The sequence below is a fragment of the Balaenoptera acutorostrata genome, chromosome 10 (genome assembly GCF_949987535.1).
Source record: "Balaenoptera acutorostrata chromosome 10, mBalAcu1.1, whole genome shotgun sequence".
Classification (NCBI taxonomy): Eukaryota; Metazoa; Chordata; class Mammalia; order Artiodactyla; family Balaenopteridae; genus Balaenoptera; species Balaenoptera acutorostrata.
In genome coordinates this window covers 19,287,690-19,311,433 of record NC_080073.1, presented here as the reverse complement: position 1 = coordinate 19,311,433, position 23,744 = coordinate 19,287,690, and the positions used below count along the sequence as shown (strand labels likewise).

General features: G+C 41.8%; 1 protein-coding gene across 4 annotated transcripts in view; it reads right to left on the bottom strand.

The window, feature by feature from the left end:
• Positions 1 to 766: 766 nt before the first annotated feature.
• EIF4E3 (eukaryotic translation initiation factor 4E family member 3) overlaps positions 767 to 23,744 on the bottom strand; it is a 45,234-nt gene continuing 22,256 nt past the window's right edge. For 3 of the 4 annotated variants that reach the window (XM_007192444.3, XM_057555190.1, XM_057555188.1), the window contains 5 exons: positions 18,861 to 18,955; positions 17,196 to 17,256; positions 14,504 to 14,570; positions 10,618 to 10,773; positions 3,843 to 5,850 (listed from right to left, as the gene is read on the bottom strand). In XM_007192444.3, the coding sequence (XP_007192506.1) occupies positions 5,804 to 5,850; positions 10,618 to 10,773; positions 14,504 to 14,570; positions 17,196 to 17,256; positions 18,861 to 18,886 (357 nt within the window). In that variant the 5' untranslated portion in view covers positions 18,887 to 18,955 and the 3' untranslated portion in view covers positions 3,843 to 5,803. Of the gene's footprint in view, positions 1,182 to 3,842; positions 5,851 to 10,617; positions 10,774 to 14,503; positions 14,571 to 17,195; positions 17,257 to 18,860; positions 18,956 to 23,744 lie in introns of those variants that run through there. The other variant, XM_057555189.1, reaches the window with a different exon arrangement.

The window sequence follows — 23,744 nt, the reverse complement described above, 5'->3', positions numbered from 1 at the left end:
TTTTGAATGCAACTGGTAAGATTTTAAATTTGGGACAAAGGGTACTGGAGGTGCCAAGGTAAAGTGTGCCCACTAGTTTAAGCTCAGAAATCCTTTTGTGTAACAATCTCAATGAAACTGAAATCTCGGTGAGGGGACATGCAAAGGGATGGTGACTTGTTATTACTCAATTACTGAGAAGATAGTTAAAAACTTTTTGAAAAACCATACAACGGCTGTCAGCCATCTTACCTGATTAAGGGCTCAGAAATTTTTTTTGGGGGGGTTGGGATTTAATGTATACTCACAAAGCTAATCGCTCTATTCGAAAATAGAAACCCTGTAACTTAATTTAAATGCTCGAAGTCCTTTAATATTCCCCATTCATCATTTATGTAAACTGCTAAAATTAAAATTTTCACCTCCTAAACCTTCATTAAAAGTCGCTTCTTTGTATGTAAAAAAAAAAAAAAAAGTTCTATAGAGAACTCAGAAATGCTGATATTCACTTCGTTTGTTTCTCTCATGCAAAGTTGCCAGGTTAATAAATCTCAAACACTTGTTCCAAAATAGAAGTTTCAGAAAAATTCTCTGACTTCAACCTGAGAAGTTGAAACTGTCATAAAGAGATTGTGCATTTCGTTAAATGAGTTGATCACTTTTCTCAGGCAGGAACCAAAACAAAAACATTTAAGACAGATTCTTCAACCTTGTGATTTCTGAAGGACACAAGAGCATAGAATATCCAAAAGGCTGTTGTATTGGATATTCTAGTAAGGTACATTCAACACACACATATACAATGGGACTCTCAATTTCAGTAGCAACGATGAACAAAATAATACTGACTTCACAATGACTTTTGCTTATCATTCACATGGTTTAGGGAATACTCTGATTTTTTTGGATACTTCCATGTATCAAAGTATCCTTCCAATTTAGTAACAGCTTTGCTAAGCCACATCTAGGAGTAACAATTAATTTGAATGGAAATTCACTCCCAGACTACTTTGATAGTCATTTGAACAGTTTTGCGTTATTTTACATGCAATTTTATAGCTCTATAACGTTCATTTAATCTCGTTCAATGATGCTGAACCCCAGATGCCGTAAGACATTATGGAAAAGGAGTTATTGCACATATGGGGTACCTACGTTTTCTGAACATTAATTTCTTTTCTCTTAACAGGCTGAAATGGTATCTAGAAAAGAGAAAAAACACCATTGTGTATTAAAGGTTTTATATTATGGACTTCCAGAGGTGGGCTACCTATTACTGCTTGGGGTCCTAGCCATAAAGTTCTTATTTATGAACATCATTTTCTCAAGTCTAGGTAATAATGGCTTTCTCCAGCCTTCAGAAGGTTGTTGGTATCATACACCCAAATCAGGTCACCTGAGAGAGCTTGTGGGGGGGAGGGGGCGGGGGGGGGGCGGTGGCGGTGAGGCTCTCCCCATTTGAAACATCAGGGGGTTGGATATAATCAGGGGTTTGCAAAGTGGGGGGTCTGAGGACCATCCACATTAGAACCCCTGGGGCGCTTGCTAAAAAGGCAGGTATCTGAATCAGAAACTCTAGGTTCGGGGTCGAGAAAGGAAGCACCCCAGTAAATTCTTCTGCATGCTAAGGGATGAGAAGCCCTGGTAGATGATCTCAAAGGTCCCTTCCACTCTAAAATTCTAAGAGTCTGTGAGTTTTAGGAGTAGAGTTGCATCAGCCAGATCTCTAAGAGAGTGACTCTGAGCCTGAATGGGTTAACCTAAATGAGAAGTGCTGTTAGATTTCGATGCAAATGTTAAAGCAGAAAACAAAAACAGAACTGTATCATCAGATGTGTGAGGCATCTATTTGGACTTTTTTCCTCACGGGAGATGGAGAGGAAGAGCCCCACTCTAACTGCTGCATAAGAGAAGAGACCCCAAGGGGGCTTTCACTGCACTTCCATTCCTATCCTTTTCCTCCTCACCTTCTGACCCCTCTCTGCTGTTGCAGCAGTTAGCTCTCCAGGCATTGACCATCCTGAGTCACCAAACTCTTAAGTAACTTGTCATCGGTCTGAATATCCTCTTTAAAGAAATAAACTGTCTACAGGCAGTCCTCTACTTTCATTGGTAACGAGCGAAACGTGACAGAAACATCAATCTAGGAAAGGTGAACAGCAGACTTACATTTTTAAAGGGGAGTTTCATATTTAGAAAGAAAAAAGAAAAGAAAAAAGAATCAAACTCTAACTTTACTTTTCTCCCTTTGGGCACAAGATTTGCCCACTTTGATGAAATATTTCTGGTATTTCCTATATGTTAGTTTATTTCATTCCTTCTCTTCCTAACTGCTTATAGGCTCAATGAGAGCCTAAGATTTGAGATTTTTTTTTTTAAAGCACATCCGGAGTGCTCTATCTTTGACACATTTTTATTAGGTGTAGGAGAGCTAAACTTCTACTGGTAGTACCTCATCAAATTTTTATAAAACCACAAGAGCAACAGGCAGTGGAATCTTAAAATGATTATACAAACAGACAGAGCTGGATACATTATGCTGCTGAGGCAGAACCGCTGGCGGGAAAGCAGCGCCACCATGTGATCGCTCCAAACGTTGTCAGCTTTGTGTAAATACAAAAGTTGGGATCCTCTCAGAGTTGGGCATTGTGTAGCAAAATGCCCACCTCCTGGAATAATAAGGTTCTAACACCACAGTGTGACACTGCTTCAGTCACTGAGTGTGACAGGCAGAGAATGAGAGCTGCTTATAACAAGGGCATCTGATTATGTATCAGTGTATCAATGGCCAGATTGGATCAGATATTTAGTGCGTGATCGGGGTGACATGTTTTGGAGTTAGGGGGACAGACTTTGAGTGTTCCCTGTTTAAGGAAGCCAGGACTGCGGTGTAGCCTGCAGACTTCAATGCCCAGTTCTATCACGCTGGCTAGTCCCCGTCCTTTCACAAAGGACAATCTCTCTGTTGGTAGATTATACACTATGTCTAGTGGGCCCAATTATGTTCAAAATTTCTTTCAAGTACAGTCTTGTGACTATATATATGATGTAGACATCGGCTAAATTCAAGAAAGTGGAGAAGGTCAGAGTCAAGTTAAGCTCAAAGTTCACCAGAATTGTGTTTTCCTTTCCATGTTTTTTCTCCATCAACTGTATCCCTGAATTTAATAGGCACGTTATATTAAATGGACGTGTCCTCTGTAAACTACACCCTCACTTCAGAAATGCAGAAACATTGTGGGTGGGAGGAACATTAAAAGGGAGTGAGTCGGCATTCAGAAAGCGCTTACAAAAGAGAACCGAAATACAGACAAGTTACTTTCAATGAGTACCATCTGTCCTTATTTAATAGGAATGACAAAGACCAGAGAGCAAGCTCTCTGGCTTCTGGATGGCTCTATGCAGAGTCCAGGCTACACCTGCAAAGGCTTGGCTTGGCTGAAAGACACCCGGATTCTACTGCAAGTGCCCCCTTTCCCCAGCAATGGCCGAGCGGGGGACACCACCCTAACACTAAAGTCACGTGCCCCACAAAACATTTCCTTGTATCTACAGAGAGTATTAGCTTCTTTAATCCAAAAAGGTAATGAGAGGTTTTTAAACTGATTACATCAGCTTAGTTCATACACTGTCTCTTAACTAAATATTCAATTAAAACAATTTCCAAAGCAAAATCTGACAAAATCCTCTCTTAGGGTAATTTAGATGATAGGTTTTTAATTTGGGCAAATTAAACCCTTCTCACAGTTGGTATTTTCCACAGGGTCAGAAAGAGTGGCACAAGTTCTCTGGGACAAAAAAACCTACTTTGTGTGTTAAGCCATGTTTCGTGATCATAAACAACAGAAACTAGAAAACATTAATGGCAGCCTAACATTCCTATTCCTTTTATTTTTTTACTTCAAAAGCTACATACATGCAAAACTTGAACACGTCATCACAATGCTTTAAATAAAGTTCAAAAATAAAAATACTTCAACATCCATTTACTTATGGAAATATATATGACAATTATAATGAAGATAAGTCAATTATATCCTTTTTTCTACTCTATCAGAAAAATACTTATATTATAAAAAAGAATTTAAATTCATGCCCAGAATATTTTTTTAAATCCTTGATCAATAATTTTAAAACAAGTTGGATGTTAGTACAATGTTTAAAAAAATAAAAGTTCCAGGCTTTTGAAAAATGGGTCTGATATCCTTATACCTCATTTTGAAATCACTGGAGAAACTCAAGTTTAGAAACAAAGCATTAAAAAAAAAAAGAAAGGCCATGATCATTGTTATTATGGTTGATGTAGTTACTGATGCAAGTGAAGGGCAGGACTTTTGTAAAAAGATATTGTTTCAAATCCTTTAAAATGTTTGCATGGAGGATTTTATTTACAAACACAGGTTGTGGGCTGGAAGTGGCCCCACCTCTCTCTGCTGGTCAATACTGCAAGAGGAATTAAAACTCCGGGGTGCAATGAAGTTTGGATGCACCGCCCTTCTGTGAAATGTATAAGCATGCCCTAGCTCCCCTGAGTCCAGAGAAAAGCCAGCAGGAGGAAGCGGCTCCAAATGGCCCTGCCTTTTTCAGGTAGACGCAGCAAGAGGCTTGGCAGAGTCGAGGGAGGGAAATCAGAACATTCTGAGTGTTCCAGAGGGTGGTCATTTCCTTCTACTAAAACCGGTATTTATTTGGTAACATAATACGATGTATCTCAACAATTCTAAAAATTAATGTGAACAGAATTGCATTCAGAGTTCAACTTTGTGAATGTTCACATTCATCCTGGAAATGAGATTTAACTTCTGCTCCTAAATGAAAAAGGCAGGGGAAAGCTGCCCAGACCGGAGAATGATTGGTTATTGGAAACGACACACAATACGAAGAGTAAAAGGGGATCATTTAACAAAATGTGTCTGAATTGATTTGGAAAGCCCTAAGTGGGTACACACACCCAAAATTTAGAAGCAGCTTAATTCAAACAATTAAAATATCACCTTCTCTTCAGATCAGAAATTATAAGGTTTCCTATTGAGACAAACCCCTTGCTACCACTCTAAGCGCCTCCCTTTGAAAAGGCCAAATTGAAATTCTGGTTGGAAAATATTTCCACAGAGGGTCCAAAGACCTACAGTTTGACTTATATCCTGATACTCAACTGCGATTATAGTTTTCATGTTTGGCAACCCAACTATTATTTTCCTTTCATCTCGGAAAAAAAAAAAAATTCTTAAAAAGGAAAAATAAAAGATGTGTGTGCTCTCAGTGAAAAATCAGATTAAGTAAGGTTTTTCTTTTCCCTGGGACAGAAAAAACAATGCCCAGTGCACAGTATGTAGGAATGTGTCACAACAAATAATCAAAAGACAGGTTTCACCCGAGCTAGTATTCCTCCGAGGACAGTGTGGTTTTCAAAAGCAGTATTGTCACGATTATGCATATTCTCATTAACTAGGTACAGCAGAGCTACTTAAAGGGAAACCAATTTCTTGTGCCTCAATGAAAGGGGAGTATAGAAAACAATAATTAGACTGAATGAGGAGTTTAAAAGGGCAAAAAAAAAAAAAATTGGAGTGAAAAGAATAGAGAATTCAGAAAGCAAAAAAAAAAGAAAAAAAAAAGCAAGTAATGTGACGGTAAAAACCCACACAATCTCCCTCCACCCCACCTGCCACTTTGAATCCTAATTGCTCAATCTGCAGGGGCAGAAACCCACTCTAAATGGACCAGCATCGGGCTTCGGCAAGTCTTCTCTTCACTCTCCCTCCTGTTAAGACCGTTTCCAAAACCAATCAGCAAAGGACAAAGAATTCTTTACAGAGTGCAATTAGTGTTTTCCACGTCCACCTTCAAAAGCATGATGCTCTTCATGGGCTAAAGGACAGAAAAAAACAAAAAAGAAAAAAAGGAAAGAAAACTTTAAGCAAAGGATGGGGCAACCCTCCTCTAAGGCATCTCATTCAGTTTCCCCAAATGTTGGCAAGAACTCAAATACTTTTGTGTGCCAGTAACTGTTAGCTAAGGCGTGCATTTCCTGAGAAACGTAATAATGAAAATTAAAACAAGGAATAAACAAGCAATGGGCATGCTGCCTGTTCCTTCTTGCAGTGCCGGAGAGGATGAGTAATCCCAACAAGCTGATGAAGAGGATACGCTGGGCTGCCAGCAAATTCTGTAGGGAAACGGGCCCCGCGTGGAACGCAGTGCTGGGGAGGGGCCTCACAGAACCAAGACAGGGCCATTCACAAGCTTATCTTTAAAAATAAAACAAAACAAAAGTAAAACCAAGCTGAGAACAACACAAGGAGGGTAGCCATTCTCTTAGGTCCTCCCCTACCTTTAAACACCCTCTGTGGGCAATGAAGTTTCATTAAATGGATGGGTTTTTTATTTTTCCCAATCACGTTTTTTTTTTTTTTTCTTTCTTTCTTCTTTTTTTCCAGCCCTACTGTCTGGCTTGCAAAATGACTAATTAAAATTAGGAACTTCAGAATAAAAAATGATGCTATGAAAAATATTTTCCAAAGACTTAAATTTTTATAAAGTGGAGGTGGGAATTGGGAGACCTGTGAAATATAAAATATTTCCTCCAAGGCAAAAGGCCAAGTTTGAAAATCCACTTCCTGGACTTGGTTAAATCCATCATCATGAAGCAAGGGCAGATCCTCTTCTCTCAAATGGAAAAGTTACTGACTTGGGGCTGAAAAAGCCAAAGGCCACTCAAGATCCCCCATGCTTTGTCTCCCCCCACCCCATCCTAGGAAGGATGTCCTAGGAAGGCAGACATGGGCTGGCCCATCTCACCTCCTAAGCCCCTCCTAAGTCTGTATTTTTAAGATGGACTAAATTCTTCAGACTAGTGTGTGGTAGGGGTGAGGCGGGGAACAGGACCATGTGCCCTTTAGGATCATCACGGTTATTCACCCAAACCTGATCTTTACTTGGATAAAACACTGAGACAAGCACACTTTACAGCTCCCAGGGTTACCTCAGGTTGGCCCAATTCCCAAGGGTGGCCAGGAATCCAAGCTGACTTAATTGAACATTTCTCACATGTAGAACTTTATAAATATTTCACTTTTTATGTTTTTTTTTTTCTTTTTAAGAAAGATTTTTAGGACATCGAACAAAATGTGGCCTGCTCTTCTATGAAGTATATCATTGCTACTGGGTCAAGTGTTGGGGGGGGGCCCCACAGACTTCTTAGCGATGCTGGACCCCAAATGATAAATCAAGAGATAGGAACTGTCCACAGATTTTTATTACTTCTCAGTGTGAGGGACAGTTTGGGGCAGTCATAGTTAAGACAGTGCAATCCTGATGGGTCACGGAGATGGGAACAGAACATTCATAATCGGGAGAGTTTGGGGAACAGGGAAAAGTTCTGTGGGCCTTAGGTTAGCCTTGGTTGAAAGGGAATATAGAAAAGGTCAAAGCCAGGAGTCAGCAAACTTTTTTCTGGAAAGGGGCAGAGGATAAACATCTTAGGCTCTGTGGGTCACAGGGTCTCTGTCTCAACTATTAACTCTACCCTTGTAACATTAAAGCAGCCACAGATGATATATACCCCAACAGGCATTGCTAGGTACCAATACGCTTTATATATAAATACTGAAATTTGGATTTCATACAATGTTCATATGTTACAAAACATAGTTCTTCTTTCGATTTTTTCTAACCACTGAAAAATGTGAAAGGAATTCTTAGCTGCAGCCCATACAAAAACAGGTGGGAAGGGGGCAGATTTGGCTTGACAGTGTAGTTTGCCAAACTCTGCTCTAAACAATTCTCACATCAGAAGACATTTGTCATTCAGCTGCTCCGAAGAACCTAACAGAATTTGACGGGGGGAGGGGGTCTCCATTCATTTAAGTTTCCCAGTCAAGTAACCGAACTGTATCTAACACACAGATAACTTATCAACAGCCTGACCCTCAGCCACCCGACTGGAGGCCCTGCCCAAATTCATTAGGGCTCTTTCTACGCGGGAAAATCTCCCCTGTCACGTGGCTCCTGTAACAAGACTGAGGAAGAGCGTGGAGTTGGCCATTTCTGACCTAGTTCACCCTACCACCCTACCTGTTCCTTACCTACCTACCTACCACCCTACCTGTTCCTTACCTACCTACCTACCACCCTACCTGTTCCTTACCTACCTACCTACCACCCTACCTGTTCCTTACCTACCTACCTACCACCCTACCTGTTCCTTACCTACCTACCTACCACCCTACCTGTTCCTTACCTACCTACCTACCACCCTACCTGTTCTTTACCTACCTACCTACCACCCTACCTGTTCTTTACCTACCTACCTACCACCCTACCTGTTCTTTACCTACCTACCTACCACCCTACCTGTTCTTTACCTACCTACCTACCACCCTACCTGTTCCTTACCTACCTACCTACCACCCTACCTGTTCCTTACCTACCTACCTACCACCCTACCTGTTCCTTACCTACCTACCTACCACCCTACCTGTTCCTTACCTACCTACCTACCACCCTACCTGTTCTTTATCAAGCTGTGAATAGCAATTCTGCCCAAAACCTCATTTTTCCAAATCAATTCTGCAGCATGTGGTGTATAACCCTACTGAGTAAAGGACTGCCTGCTTTATATAAAATAAAGACAATTGCTTGTTTTTTCCAATTCCAATTTTTATTTGAATAATCGTTGAATTTTTAAATGTCAATTTATGCCCTTAAAATATGCATTTCTACTAAGACCCGCAGCCAGTTCTGCCTAACTCATGAACGTCACTATGGCCTCTACATAAATGTTGACGCCCCAAAGGGCTCCTGATCTGGGGAGCTGCAACGTCCCCTCCTTTGTCTGGCTTTTTTCTCCCCCCGCCCTCCCCCAACCCCAGCCATCACAACAATGAAGTGATGACTCATCCTTGCTTAGGTTTACCTCATTATTGCCACTGCCCTAAAAACTAGCCTAACCGCTCAGTGGCCCGATTGCCTCTGTGGCCTAAACACTCCTATCATGTGTTGAGCCTGCTGCTACCCTGCGTGTTAGAATTTTCAAGCAGAAGGGACCTTGGAGATCATTTAAGACCAACCTTCTCAATAGTTAAGATGGGAAAGTGAAAGGAGAAGAAACCGTGACTTGCTCGAGGTCACAGTGTTGAAGTGGGACAAAAATCCACAGTGCCTGACTTTACCACTCCAAATTGCTTTTCTCCTCTTTGGAGTCAAATGTGGAGAAGGTTCTAAGGAGGTAAAGAACGTGTTCGCCCCGTTCATAAACGGCGGCGAAACATACTTCCTTTTGGAGTTTCTGCTGGAGTTAGTCTCATGGAGTACAAAAAACAGACCCTCGGTGAACTTTCAATTAATGTCTGGGCTGAAAATACAATTAATGTTCCCTATGGAGTCAAGATGGCATCTACAAATGTGCGACTTCCACACGGCACAAACAATAAGCGACTTCTGCAGTGCCATCCTCTGTCTCTTTTATTTAAACTTTCATTTAAAATTCAGATGCTAAGCATCTCCTGAATATCTGCAGCAGCAGGTCTGTCCCACTGCTTAAAATCTACATCACTGGGCCTGTGATTATACGATTGCTTAGAGGGAGGCCTTACTCTTCATATCATAGTAAGACAATCACAAAGCAAAATTTGACTTTTTTCTTCTCCTTTTTGACAAGGGGTTGGGAAAAGTGAAACGCTAATAGAGTACGTTTCCCTAATACTAAGATGCACTCCCCACCCTGCCTCCCCACTGCACATATGAAGACCCCCAGAATCAAGAATGTGTCATAGTTTAATTAGGAGCCTTGTACTTTTCTTTCTTAGTCATACTAAAATAATACTTATCATCAAGGGGCATCTCAGATTCAATGAAATACCATGGTTTAAAAAAATTGGGTTACTGACTCTTGGAATAGTTTGGGGAATAGGAAATTCATCATATACGTGTAGGGCTGTCAATCCTTCTCTCTAACTCACTGGTAAAACTGTAACCCGCAGTTTGATCTACCAAACATTGGTTTAATAGCACTAAGCGGTTTTCATTATGAAAAAGATGACTTTTTCAAAAGAGCACACAAAAGCAATGAACATGAATCATGATGGAAACAATGGGTCCACACACCTGCTCATACTGTTAACATTTCACCACTATGCGTGCATTCTCTTCTGTGTCACAGTCATCCGTAATGAGGACGTATTAGCATTTCAGTAGAACATTCAATCATGCCTGTGCGCAGAACGAGTTCCTCCACAAATACAGATGTTATACATTATAAATCCCTGTTTATGAAGGGATGATTGAAAATCTACCTGCCAGCTCATATAACAACTTTTTTTGTTATTGTTGCTTCAAATTGAAGGTAATTTTTTCTGAGAGTGACAAGTTTGAGATCAGGTTTGAATTTTTGAAATAACAAAAACAGTAAGTATCTCCTTTTCTGATCCGTGTGTTTAGGCGACAACTGAAATCTCACTTTAATTTCTGAGGCTAAAGTTTTTTTTTTAAACGCCCTTAAAATGTATTTTATTGAATTATTTGTTGGATTATAGAATTTCAAGCGATTCTCCCTGCACCTCATTGGCAACACGGTTTCTGGCTTTAAAAGTATGATAGAATAAGCTAGAAAGTAGTAACTGGAAATGAAGCACTTACGTTTATAAAATACGGCTTTAAAAGATATGTGGGGCAGGAGTTCATAGATCTTTTCTAAAACGGTGGCTTCCCCCACTACAGCGGCATTTACATTCCAGACTTGGACGACGTCTTCGCGGTCCCGGACACTGACACTAACTCCTATTACTTCGTCATCTGAGTGGAAGGAAGGGGGAAGAAAGAAATGAGTGATAATTTCAAGTCCGCTGGAGTCGGTTGTTTAGCACTTATCATTTTATCTGTAAGGTGCAGAGAAGATGATCAAGACAAGGTGGCACGAGAGAACCCGTGATAAATACTGTTTCTCAGGGGAGTCGTTGGACAAAAGCAAGTTAGTGGGCAAAAGCTGTAGCAGTCACATCACATTTATCCGGCGACTTAGATAAACAGAGTGTCCCGGCCGAACAAATTTTCCAGACAAGTAACTTACCCTTCTTAACATGTTACCGAAGCTTTGGACTATTTCTCACTCTGTTTTGATGAGACTTTTTCAAGTTGCATAATGATCGGCCCTCTGAAAGCCAACTGAACTCACATGAACTTTTCCTCGATGCTTGGCTGTCTTTGTTAAGAACAGCAAGTATTTCTCCCGACTTCCTGCCAACCATTCAGAGATCTCGGGTGGTTAGTGCTCTAGGCCCCAACACTAACTGGACCCAGACTGTGTGTTCCGAGTTGCTCATTCTGCTTTCTGTGGTTTTGCTTGTCTGCTCCTTTCCTATTAATCATCCCTGCTCTTGCCTGATTCTCCCTAGCCATTCCCCTTCTGGTTTGGGCATTTTAACTGTGGGCTAGAGAATCAATGACCATCTGTTGGCCCTGTGTATAAAGTAAGTATCTTCTAAGTGTGGCCGTGTCATTAGGGCACTTCGGCAAATGGGCAGGAAAGCATTTATCTACTTTGATTAATGTAGGTTGTTTTTTTTAACTAAATTCTGGATTTGGGGCTGCCCTGTAGGTATTCGAGAATGGTGGCTGCGTAAGTAGGATTGTGTACTGTCCTCTGGAGCCATTTTGTGTATAGTAATTTGCAGCAAAATGACAGGAGTAAAGACCTGACTCCTGGTATGCATGTTTGCGGCATCTTACTGAACTAGGGTCACCCCTCTGCCCTTGCACACTCAGCATCAATGAGTGAAATGTGAAAGATGAGCATTAGCAAAGTTAGGAAATTCTGCTTTAGTTAATATGTTTTGCCTAATTTTCCTTATTTACTATAAATCTGTACATCTCAGTATTTCTGCTATCAGTTTTTCCGTGTGTCTTCTGGAAGTTAAAATGTTCCAGCATTTAGATATAATTTAAATGAGGACCTGTCCAATTACTAAAGGAGTTTTCATCTTCGGTAAAATAATTCCTCTCTTTCCTCCGTCCTTCCCTTCTCTCCTTCATTCCCTTTTTCCCTCTCTCCCTTCTTTCCTTTGTAAATAAATTTGACTCTGGCTAAATGTGTATGACGTGACGCTGAATAATTCCATATATAGAAGTGTTTGAAAGCAGACAAAATCAGTCGAAGGTGTCAGAAGTTGGGCTTGTGGCCACCTCTGGGGGAAGGGAGGGTGTGGAGAGAGATTCTGGAAGCCAGTAACATTCTGTTCCTTGATCTGGGTGCCACTTACAGGGATCTGTTTACTTTGAGAATAGGTATCAAGGTATACACATAATAGTTTGTGTCCTTCTCTGTATACATGTCACATTTAAACAAAAATTTCCAAAAGAGTAAACAGTACCTGATCATGGCTATCCACAGACACTGATTATCCCATCAAGAAATGTGTCTTATGTACATGTTTCTTGTTTTCTCGTTTATCTTCAAAGTATATTTGCTACAGCTCAATGTTAAATTCTATGTGAACAAAAAAATCATCAAGTGAAGAGGGAAGCTTTGGCATTTACCACTTTCAAGAATAGTCATGAAGACACTAGCTCAGCCTTTCAGGAAAAGAGCAGCCTTTTCCAGTCTTTTTGTTTTGCCCATTTCTACACTATTGGTCAGAGGGTACTGTAGCTTTACGGGTGCTGAAAACGCTGAACTGTCAATATTTCAGTCTGGCCTGGCTTTTGGTACCTACGTGTAACCTCCTAGCACAGCACTTTCAGAAAGGGCGTGGTAAAAAGGCTGCAGCCCGTATGCAAAAGGAGATCCACCGGCAAACATGTAATATTCATAAGCAGAATCAACCAGCAAAAACCCTGATTATTTTAGGGTACTGGCAGCACAAGACGTCAGAGCTAGGAGGAGCCACTGTTTGAAGATGGGGGACGTGAGGACCAGAGAGATGAGCTGACCTGCTGCAGTGGTGGAGCTGGGTTAACTAAGAGCGAACAGTTAATACTTAATGGTGCTCTCGTTCCAAAGTCAACCGCAGAACAATAGGTCTTCTTTGCTCAATCCTGCCTATTTATTATTACTTAGACTATTTTCCCTGGTTCTGGAAACAGGAATAATTCATACAGAAAACTTCCTCTCCCAGGGATTTATTTGTTTATAATTATACCAAAGATGCATTTTTGACTTCATATTGTAAAGTTGCTACCTACCCCCTATTTAAACAGAAGGAATCTGTACTTTTAAGACAATTTCATCTTAACCCAGGTTCTGTCTTCAGTGAATAAAAAGAGGTGTAAGAATTAAGGAAAACAAAAGTAGAATGATTGAAACTGTTAGTGAGGTAAATCTGAAACCTGCTTGGCACTGGCTAGGTCTATAAGGTTTCCCAAAGACAGAACCATTTAAGAAGCCTGAGGGCAAATCAATCAATACCAAATAGTTAAAAAAAAAAATTGTAGCTGAAAGCTGAACAGGAAAAATGTTATTCTAAATGTTACCTCAGAAGCATTCAGAAGGAACTACCCAAGAAGAAAACAAAACTTTAAACTAGCAATTCAATTTTCCTCTTTCAGTGGTTTCACGACAAAAACAAAGCAACATAAAAATGGGGTAAGGGATTAACAGGTACAAACTATTAGGTATAAAATAAGCTACGGGGATGTGTTGTGCAGCTTGGGGAATAGAGTCAATATTTTGTAATGACTACAGATGGAGTATAATCTTTGAAAGTTGTGACTCTTTATGTTGTGCACCTGTAACTTATGGGTTTTGTACATCAGCTATACTTCAATTGAACAAACAAACAAAAAAAGCAAAATAAAAATGTATTCACAGGACTCTCAGAAACTCACTCAGTATTTGAGAACAGAGTGAGTCTTCAAGTAAAGTCTTCAAAGGAAAGTCCTGAAGACTTAACATTTTAGCCCCTATTGTCGGATCACAGGCACTAATAGTGATTCATCCCCACCTCCCCTTTATCTCTCACTTTGAGGAGAAGGGACCAAGAGAGGGACAGGACGAAGGGGCAAGGAATTGAGAGGGGCAGAAAGGACTGTGCCGACCTAACTACAAACTTCAGGTGACAACAAAGGCACTGGGCTCTTCTGGAAGAATTGGAACTGATGAAGGAAACCCACCACCAGTGGTGTTAGGAGCCCAATGTCAAATTTCATTTTCTTCTGGAACAAATATAAGGCTGTATGTCAATTATACTTCAATTAAAAAAAAAAAGTTTTCCTTCTTTTCTGCCTATTTATTTTAGACAGATGGTCATGGATACTATGAAGATGAGCTATAAGTGCAAAAAAACATATAGGCATATACACATATGTATATCCACGTAATATACACTTATGTAAATATACATATGCACATACACATATAACATGAAAATGCCACGATCACATGGGAAAAAGCTAAGTAACCTCATAGTTACAAAATAAGCAACTCCAAAATATGTAAAAAAGGCAAACACACAGAAACAAAGCTCAGCAAGGAACAAGCACAAGCCAAGCACGCGCGAGCGGGGACGGCCAGAGCTGAGGGTCTCATTACCTGCGACGGCACAGTCTGTGAACTGTTCCCCGATAGTTGCTAACAACAACTCTTTCCAAACTGTGGACTGGTGCGGGAAAAGAATAAAAAGCAAAACAAAAGAAAACCAAAGAAAAGGAACACATACACATTTTTAAACAATTATCTTCAGGAGCTACCCAAGTCACATTTTCTTTAACCTCTCACGCCCTTTCCACGCCCGTATCTGGAGCCCGCAGACATCGCTGAATCACAGGCGTAAACGCCCACGTGATGGCATATGTTTGTATTGTTTTACACATCGCTTTGCACAGAGAGATACAAGGGATCCCAAGTCACAAACTCTGTGTCCACAAAACTGTGGGGTCCGAAGCCACAAAGCTAATCTCTAGTGCCACCTCTGATGAAGTTGAGAACAACGTGGGAAAAATGCATTCCAATGACCTACACTTCTCCAATTTCTTTGCCTCTCACTGATTCAAAATGTATCAGCTGGTTATAAGTGAATGCCATTAGGACCATCCTTCTCTTCAAAACCCTTTCCTGCTTTTCCTGCAGTTTATAAGGTACTTCCCAAGGTTACACAAGTGAAGAACACTTAAAGAAATTTCTGGTTTACTGACTACCAGAGACTTGCAGATTTTCATTCACTTGAAGGTATTTTGTTTCTGCTAAGTGACTGAACTGTGGTGTGTGTGTGTGTGTGTGTGTGTGTGTGTGTGTGTGCGCGTGCACGCGCGCGCGTGCATTTCCCTGGAAGAATCAGTGCACGCACTACTCCACCTCTTCCCTATGAGAAAACCTTGAGCCTCTTCTACCCAAGATCCCCTAATGCCGTCCAATCAACAGCCAGCATCCACGCACAGGTAACTGGAGGCCTCCAAGTTCTTTCTAGTTACTCCTCCTCGAAAAGTTCTTGGTTCCGTATCTCTTCCTTGTCATGGTTCACAGGCCCTAAACTCCACCAGAACCGGGTTTGAATCCTGACAGCCGGCGTAGAGCTGTACCCTGGGCAGGCTATTAGCCTCTCTGAGCATCAGTTTCCTTCAGCGAACAGGGAATAATAATAGGACCGACCTCCCAGGGCTGTTGTGACCATCAAATTAGTCAACAAATGTTGCGTTCGACGGGCTCAGTACTGTGATTGCAACAACAGCACTGGAGATGTAAGATCCATTCCATAAACAGCTGCGTGTTTGCTCTGGACCAGGCACCCACTATATATTAACTATAATAAGAGTATGTATTATCAAGTTCTAATGAGCTCAAAGCAGCCTCGTTGAATTTTTAACCAAGACCACAGCAGTTAACCAGCATGACTTTTCACTCTCAAGGAGGGTTTTTTCTCTTTCCTAGACCCTCCGTTCTAGTCTACCTGTCTCCCACCTAGAAACCATCCCTTCTGTTTTTTATCTGTCTCGTCTGCAGTCTCTTACGCTATTAGGAACAAAGATGAGTGTTGAGAGGAAGTTAGGGGAAGGGGACGTTCCCTCTCCTGCTGTGAATTCAGAGGAGGTTGACCCACCGGATTCCCACTGGCCAGCAACAAAGAGAGGGCTGAGCCGCTTGGGATGAGGACACTTGTGCAGATGTGAAAGCGTTATTATTTGCGACTGAATGTGGTCAAGTGAGCTGACAAGGAGGGAGGACAAACTTGTCTTTCAGCTACCTTTCAGCCAACGCTGACATCATGATTGTTTCTACCAGAAGTCAATGTCTACTGCAAGTAAATAAAGAACGTGGCAAGGGAAACGTGTTCTTATGGAAATTCAAACCAACTTTCTCTCCTTTTAGGGAGGCAGGAAGAGCTTCACAGGCCTTGCTTGGTTTTCTGTTTGCTCCCCTGATGTTTTAAAAATTATATATGCCAAATACTAGCCAAATCTCGTAGCTACGCATCTTAACGATAGTTTGCACCTTTAACAAACAAACTGGGTCATGTCTTTAGGTTTGTGCTTATCAGGAAATGATGCAAGGTCAAGCCTATGGGTCCCTGGAGATGTTTCAGTCCTTTGAGCTCATCCACATGCAAGAAACCATGAAAAGGTGAGACTGGGCAGCATGCGTCCTTTCATCCATCTTCAAAGGCGGCTTAAGAATAGATCTGAATGCTCTTTTCAGTCAGTACAATCAACTACAGCCCACTCCTGGGAAACCCAGGTTTCTGAGGCTTGACCACTGCCAACCAGCGCCCGAGCAGGCCGTGCCATCAACCAGGGTTTCATCAACCCCAGAGGGAGACTGGACACAGCCTCGCGTGAAACCCCAAAGAGCGGTGAGATGCAAGGCCTCCCACGCATCCCCACTCTCTGTGCCACGGTCATTCTCAGAAGTGCTTGTCGCCCCGGTGGGGAAGCGACGAGCCTTTGCTGGGAAGGATCCTGCTTCTCACAACGTAAACCCACTTCCACATGTCGGTTACGGCTGTGGAGGACACGACAGCCCTAATCAGCTTTTCTGTCAAGTTTATAGGCATGTAGCTGTTCAGAAGTATAAGATACAGTCACACTATTACAGCATTTCTACAGAGACTCACAATATATTTTCAAGGTGACAGTGTAAGGCAGAAAACCACCAAGGTCAGAATAGAATTTCTCACCCCCAGTCCCGTTCTGAGTCTACCAGGCGGACTGTCTAAAACGCACAAGAGGTTCATCATAAGCAGTCAACAACCCCGAACTTAGCTTCTAGAAAAGGATGAGAACAAACCTACCGTGCTGTCCTTGGGAACTTTCATCTTCCATACGCCACCCTTTGCATTACTCTCCTCTTCCCTGGATCAAAGACCAATGTTCACAGTTACAATCACGGATTAAGTAGCACTACATACATCTAGTTTAACAATGGATGACATTAAAAACAAAAAACAATGGGGCATTCTGCAATAAACTCTCCCCGGTTCGTTTTACTGGAAACAGAAGCAGATGAAAGAAAAAGGAAGGGGATGGAGGTGGGGAGGGAAGAAAGTGGGATTCAAGGGCCAAAAGGGTAGGGAAGGTGATGGGACACCAGGTTCTCATCCGCAAGGAGGTGGTGATGAGAGGTTCCCTAGACCACCCGGGGCGGACAAACTAATACAAGTGCTTCACATGTGTGAAGGCCTTTACATTTCAATGTCATGCTCCTGACATCGCGTCATCTGATTCGCATTTCAATCTTGTGTCATAAGCCTAATGGGGGACTCAGCCCCGGTAGAGGACATCTGCTGTTTCCCTGTGTAGTAACTGCTCCCTCTTCTGGCAAGAGCACCCCAACTTCCCTTTAAGGAGCTACTTGTCCCCTACTCTTATGCCAGACCCTTTCTGATATGGCTGATTCCATATCCTAGCTTTAAAGGTGGGCTTATGACCCAGGTTTGCTTCCTAGTCTTTATGATTGGCCAGGGATGGAAAGGCAACCCACACTGGGCCGATGAGAGCCTGCCCTGGCATTTTATTGGAGCTGGTGAATGCTGACATTGACAAACTTGTAGGGCTTAAGACTGGAGCTTATAAAAGCCATTTTGTCACCACAAACGGGAGAACCTGCCTGAAAATTAAAACAAGGCAGAGAAAAGCAAAGCAAGTCTGACGGAGAGTGTCAGATTCCTAATAAGAATTGAGCACCCAGATCTGCCCGAAATCAGCCCTCCCGGTAGACTGTTTAGTTACAGAGGCCAAAAGATTCCTTTTTTTCTTTTTGGCTCACTTTACGTTTCTGCCATTTGCTACCAAAGAGCTAAGATATATTCCCATTTTATTAATCAGTAAATGGCTTAGATCAGTTGAGGGACATGATGCAAGGATTTACTACTAACTGGGACTCCAGCCTAGGCAAACTGGCTTACTGTCCTCCACCCTCAACACTACTCCAGCTATTAAAGAAGAAAAGACACCTTCCCCTCGACCCTGGGCCATGATCGGTATCATACACTTTCTATGTGGTCCACATGAGGTATGTCTGAGGTTATACGATCTTTGTTCATGTAATAGATGTGGGTACCACATCTGTTCCCTCATCTCCCCTCCAGCCTATAAGCTTTTTCACTCCACTGTCCAGGTCATTATTGAACAAGTGAAAGAAGAAACCCAAATGATGCCACACCCCCTACAAAGACCTGCATGGCACCTGCAGCGAGCTAATGAGGACCTATGCATTGTGAGACTGCAATGGGGTCCTCCATGGGCGGAGGCTGAGACACCTGGTCATCACTCTGGAGCACAAGGGGAAAGGGGTAGAGGGAAGGGGTCTACTTCAAAATTAAATCATGGCTAAAATGACTCTGCAACACCACCAGGAGGAAATTACTTTGGCATTCCAATTTGGCATGAAGTTACTTTATTACATTCACAACCATTTCCCTCCCACCTTAATCTCAAACTATACAGAAGACACTTACCAAAGTGGTCGTCTCTCTCCTCTCATTAAATGATAACTACATCTCAAAGGCAGGCTAGTCACAGGAGGAATATTATTGTACACACTCCAGAATATCTTTAAAAGAAAAACACTTTGTTTAATACACCCAGTATTGACTTACTGTGCCTCTAGCTTATAAAATTAATAATGCATTAAAGAAAAAAAAATCAGATTCTCATTAAGTCCTATCCATTCAAACTAGATTTTTCTCAGTATTCCTTGTAATTTTCTGCTAGAAAATGTAACATAACACTAAAGAATGTTCTTTTCTGAAGGCAGGCTAAGTTGTATGCTTCAGGAAGCTATGGTTTAGCAAACATCCCTATGCAATGTGTCTCCACATAAAACAGGGTAAGGATCTTGCTAATGATTTTTCTGACAGGTATATGGCATCTAATAAAGCCTGTAGTGCTGAATATATGTACTGAACCGTATTTCCTTATGACACAGACTCTGTCTTCTTTCTAAGCCTAGAAACAGTGTGTTACACTTTGGATTGGGGGATGGGGTACAGAGGAAGCAAGGAGGGATCACCTCACGTGCTCTGTCCCCCTTCTTTTCCTCTCCCAGAAGGAAAAGGGAATAGCTCAGCTGCCAAAGCCACAAGTTGCCCAAGATACACGGTGTTAGGAATTCCATGATTGTGTGTTCTCCAAACTCATAGAGTGAAACCCAAGCCCCCAACAGGATGGAATTAGGAGGTGGGGTCTTTGGGCATAATTAGGCCATAAGGATGGAACCGGCCCCCCACCCCCCATGATGGGATTACTGTCCCAATAAGAAAAGGAAGAGAGTTAGCCCTCTCTCTCCACCATGTGCAGATATAATGAAAAGATGCCCATCTGTCTATAAGCCCAGGAAGACTGCCTTCACCAGGACTTGACCATTCCGGCACCCTGACCTTGAACTTCCAGCCTGCAGAACTGTGAGACATCAATGTTTGTTGTTGAAGGCACCCAGTCTATGGTATTCTGCTATAACAGCTGGAACTAAGACACAGGGTGGCTGGTAGTCAGAAACAAATTACATAAAAATAATAGAGTAATAGTGACAATGAGAGTAACAGAAGCAACAGTAATAGGGCCAGGATTTAGTCTATGGCTTTTACATGTTTATGCAATTTATCTTAACGACAACCTAATTCGGAGGTACAATTATTATTCTTGTTTTATAGATAAGGAAACTGAGGCACACAGACTCATCCTCCCAAGCACCACTGTGTGGTATGACCATCAGGATTAGGACAAGAAGTGAGTTTACAAAGAAGAAAACCCTTCCCAGTTTGTTTGGAATGGCACCAAGAATCTCTACGCTACGAACTCTACGCATAGAATTACTATACAAATGAAAAACATCACTCTGCGTGGTGAAGTAAGTCAGGGGTGGTTGTCTGCGTCTCCTAGTGGATCTGAGGAGACCAGAACAAGCAACAGAACAATTAGAAACATGAATCCAAGGGCATCATGAATGGAGCAGCACAGGTGGAAGTAAATTTTATCGATGTTGAATGATAATCCTTATGGGTTGTTTGAGCCCACGTTGTATAAAAACTGAAGCCAAATTAACTGCAAGGCCAGCACCAGGGAATGATAAGATAAAACTGAAGGCAAAAAAAAAAAAAGACAAACCACCTGACAATAGATTTATTAAGAATACCTTATAAGAACCTGCCGTAGAGCACAGGGAACTCTACTCAATACTCTGTAATGGCCTATACGGGAAAAGAATCTTAAAAAAAAAAAAAGTGGATATATGTATAACTGATTCACTTTGCTGTACACCTGAAACTAACACATTGTACATCAACTATACGCCAATAAAAGTTATTTTAAAAAAGAATATGACAAGAAAAAAAAATTTTTTAATGTCAGGAAAAAAACAAAAAATAAACAAACAAAAAGAATACCTTGGGTCCCTTATACTAAAACGGTGCTAATGTAGGAAGTAACTGAAAATAGCTCTGTAGTAACAGTAGACCTCAGACATCTGTCTTTGTGGAGATACCCACCTTATAAATGGTTTGCTATCAGTGCAAATAATAAGATTACTCCAATATTTCAGTAATAGCCTGTGGTGTGGGCGTGAATAGGCAGAGCTGGAATTTGAGGCCAGGCAGTTGGATTCCAAAACCTGCAGCCTTAACCACTAAGCTATTTCCTCTGCAGATATTACTACATATTTTAGGCACATCTTTCTCCAGTCCTAGAAGCCATGGACCAGGTCACGAGGTCATGGACGAGGTCACAGAGTGAGGGGCACCTGTTGAAGGTGTTTTCCCACCAGCACGTGCCCTTCATCACACTGACTATGCCACTGCCTTAGCTCTAGCCTAGGACTTCTGCAATGATGTGGCAATGACCTGTGCAGAATTTATGGACACACTTATGCTAGAATATACATCCCTGCTTCCACCAAGAGCACGTTGGTGCCAGCAAACTTCAAGTCTCCTAAAAGGCATACCAGGCCAGAGCACCTGCCCTCACACCCTTGCCAAAGTTCTCAAATCCTAACTTTTCACCCAGTGTTTGAAGCACCTTGGAAAACACAACAAAATGCTTCTCCCGTTCCAAAGGTGAGAAAAATCACACTAAGGATCGTGCTACAGTGTGTAGCTTCAGAAGATTCTCTTGAAAACACAGACAGACAACTGATTTTGTTAGTCTTGGCAAATCTGAGAGGAGGAGATTACAGCCCAAGAAGATACAGTGAGAGACTTCACCCTGACCTTAACGTACTTATTCAAGTGCATATTTGCATGTTTCTGCATGAACACAAAATGAGAGTGAAATATGCGGTGACCTCATTGAAAAGAGCCCCATGAAAGTCCGTGGCACTAAGTCAGTCTGTTTCCATATTGCAAACCTCACGCAGTGTGTGGAATACTCGTCAAGCATGTAGGATGGCAAAAGAGCTGAAGGAAGGAACCCGGCATCACACAGCTCCTTAGACCTCCTTCCTCCCCTGCGGAAGCGAAAGCGTTGTTTCACTGGAAACGTGATAATTCCTGGTCATATTCTCCGTAACATCCTTTTATGTTTGTTAAAGCATCTAAATTTTACTACAGATAGAACCTTGCAAACAGATTTCAAAAGCCCTTAGACTTATAATTAATTCTAAGTGGTCTGCAAACAGTAGATTTCAGTAAAACTAAGCACAATGTTTATTACTAATAATGAAGTGTTTTTTTCAAAAGCCTTAATGACAACCCGAGGAGAGGGAGGGAAGTCAGGCATCACTTATTCAGTCAACATGTGTGGACAGCAAGGAAGAGCTTAATGGATGTTTTTTAATTCACAGCAGACACAACAGGCTGAAAGCCAAGTGTTTCTGACCTGGGAGAGCCTGGGAGAGAGAAATGGGTTTTGCTTTGCATTCCAAAGGGCTTGACTTCAAGTGAGAACCAAAGTTTGGAGGACTGATGGGGGAGTGGGCAATTTCTCACCACGCGGTTAAGTCAATGAATGAAAAACAAAGTCCGAGTTAGGGAGCTAAGTGGGGTTCACACATTGAGAGAACAGGAGAAAAGTTGGGGGAAACAGCAGAGCAGTGTGTATTCGGCTTCCTGGGTAAGGCCCATAGGTATATGTTTATTGATGTTAATATTTTTCAGTGCACAGGGCTTTCACTTTGGTGAAAACCCAAAGACGTGATTGGACTCAGAAGCTTATACACCATTTTAACAAAGGATGATAAATTGTGGAGAGTGACCAGACAAAGGAAAGGGGGTCTGGGGTCCCTAGAGGTGGTATATGGTGTGACTGTGCTGAGGAAATACAGGGTACATACATTGGCTTAGTAGGTTTGTTATGCAGACTCAAGTGGTAAGAAAAAGGGATACCTTTACAAATGTAAATTTATGTCACCTTTAAAAGGGTAATTTATGCCCTGATTTCAGGCAGATAGAGGAGGTCAGAGAGCTCCTCCTGGGTCTGCTGTTTTTCAGCTGCCTTCAGTTCAAAGTAATTCTTAAGTTAAAGTGACATTTTTGGGGGTGGCATATTCTGATCCCCCTTGAGAGACCAAGTTTTACATCTGAAGTGACTGAATCACTTTCACTTTGCAAGATTTAACCTCCCACCCCACCCCACCTGTACAACGGCTGCCACTGCCAACATGCCAGCAGACAGAGGATCCAGGTACTTTGACTTCAGTTCTGTTTCTGCACAACTGGGTTGTGACTATAATGTTGATCCCATCACGTACCCCATGAATAAATTAAATGACAGCTACATAATCCTGTTATTCTCAATACTAAGCTTCACTAAACAGAACTATGAAGTAGACCTGCCTGCAGGGCTTTCCCTCTCTTTTTTCAGGAGGGAATTTCTCTCTTTCTTCCCTCGACCCTATCCCTTCGCCCCAATGGTTCACTGCATGTCATTCTATTGCAGGATGCCACCCACCGTGGGCTGCCCTGCTGTGTTCCAGGGCAGCGAGGACTTTGAATCAATCTTTCTATCATTCTCCATTATCGGTCCTGACCTATAAAACCTCTCCTCCCAAAAGGGACAGCCCCCCTTTCCCAATGATTTGCAAAGCAATCTGCTGTCCTACCTTAATGACCTGCGAGAGCACAGCAGCTCCACAACCTTCTGATAAGGGATGATGCCTTGATATCACCGGCCATACACAGGTAATAGAAGGAAGATTCTCTTCATTTTAAGAGATTGTATCTATATTTCTCTGAAGACCTTCTGTTTATGATAAATGATGCTGGATATCCATTTACAGAAGAAATATGAAGCTTCTGTTTTCCGTAAATTTAAGTAAAAAGTCGGTCAATTTATGGGACCACTGCGTAGGACACAGAACAACAGGACGCAGTGTGGCAAAACCTTGAAGGTGATACCTGAGGTGGGTTAGA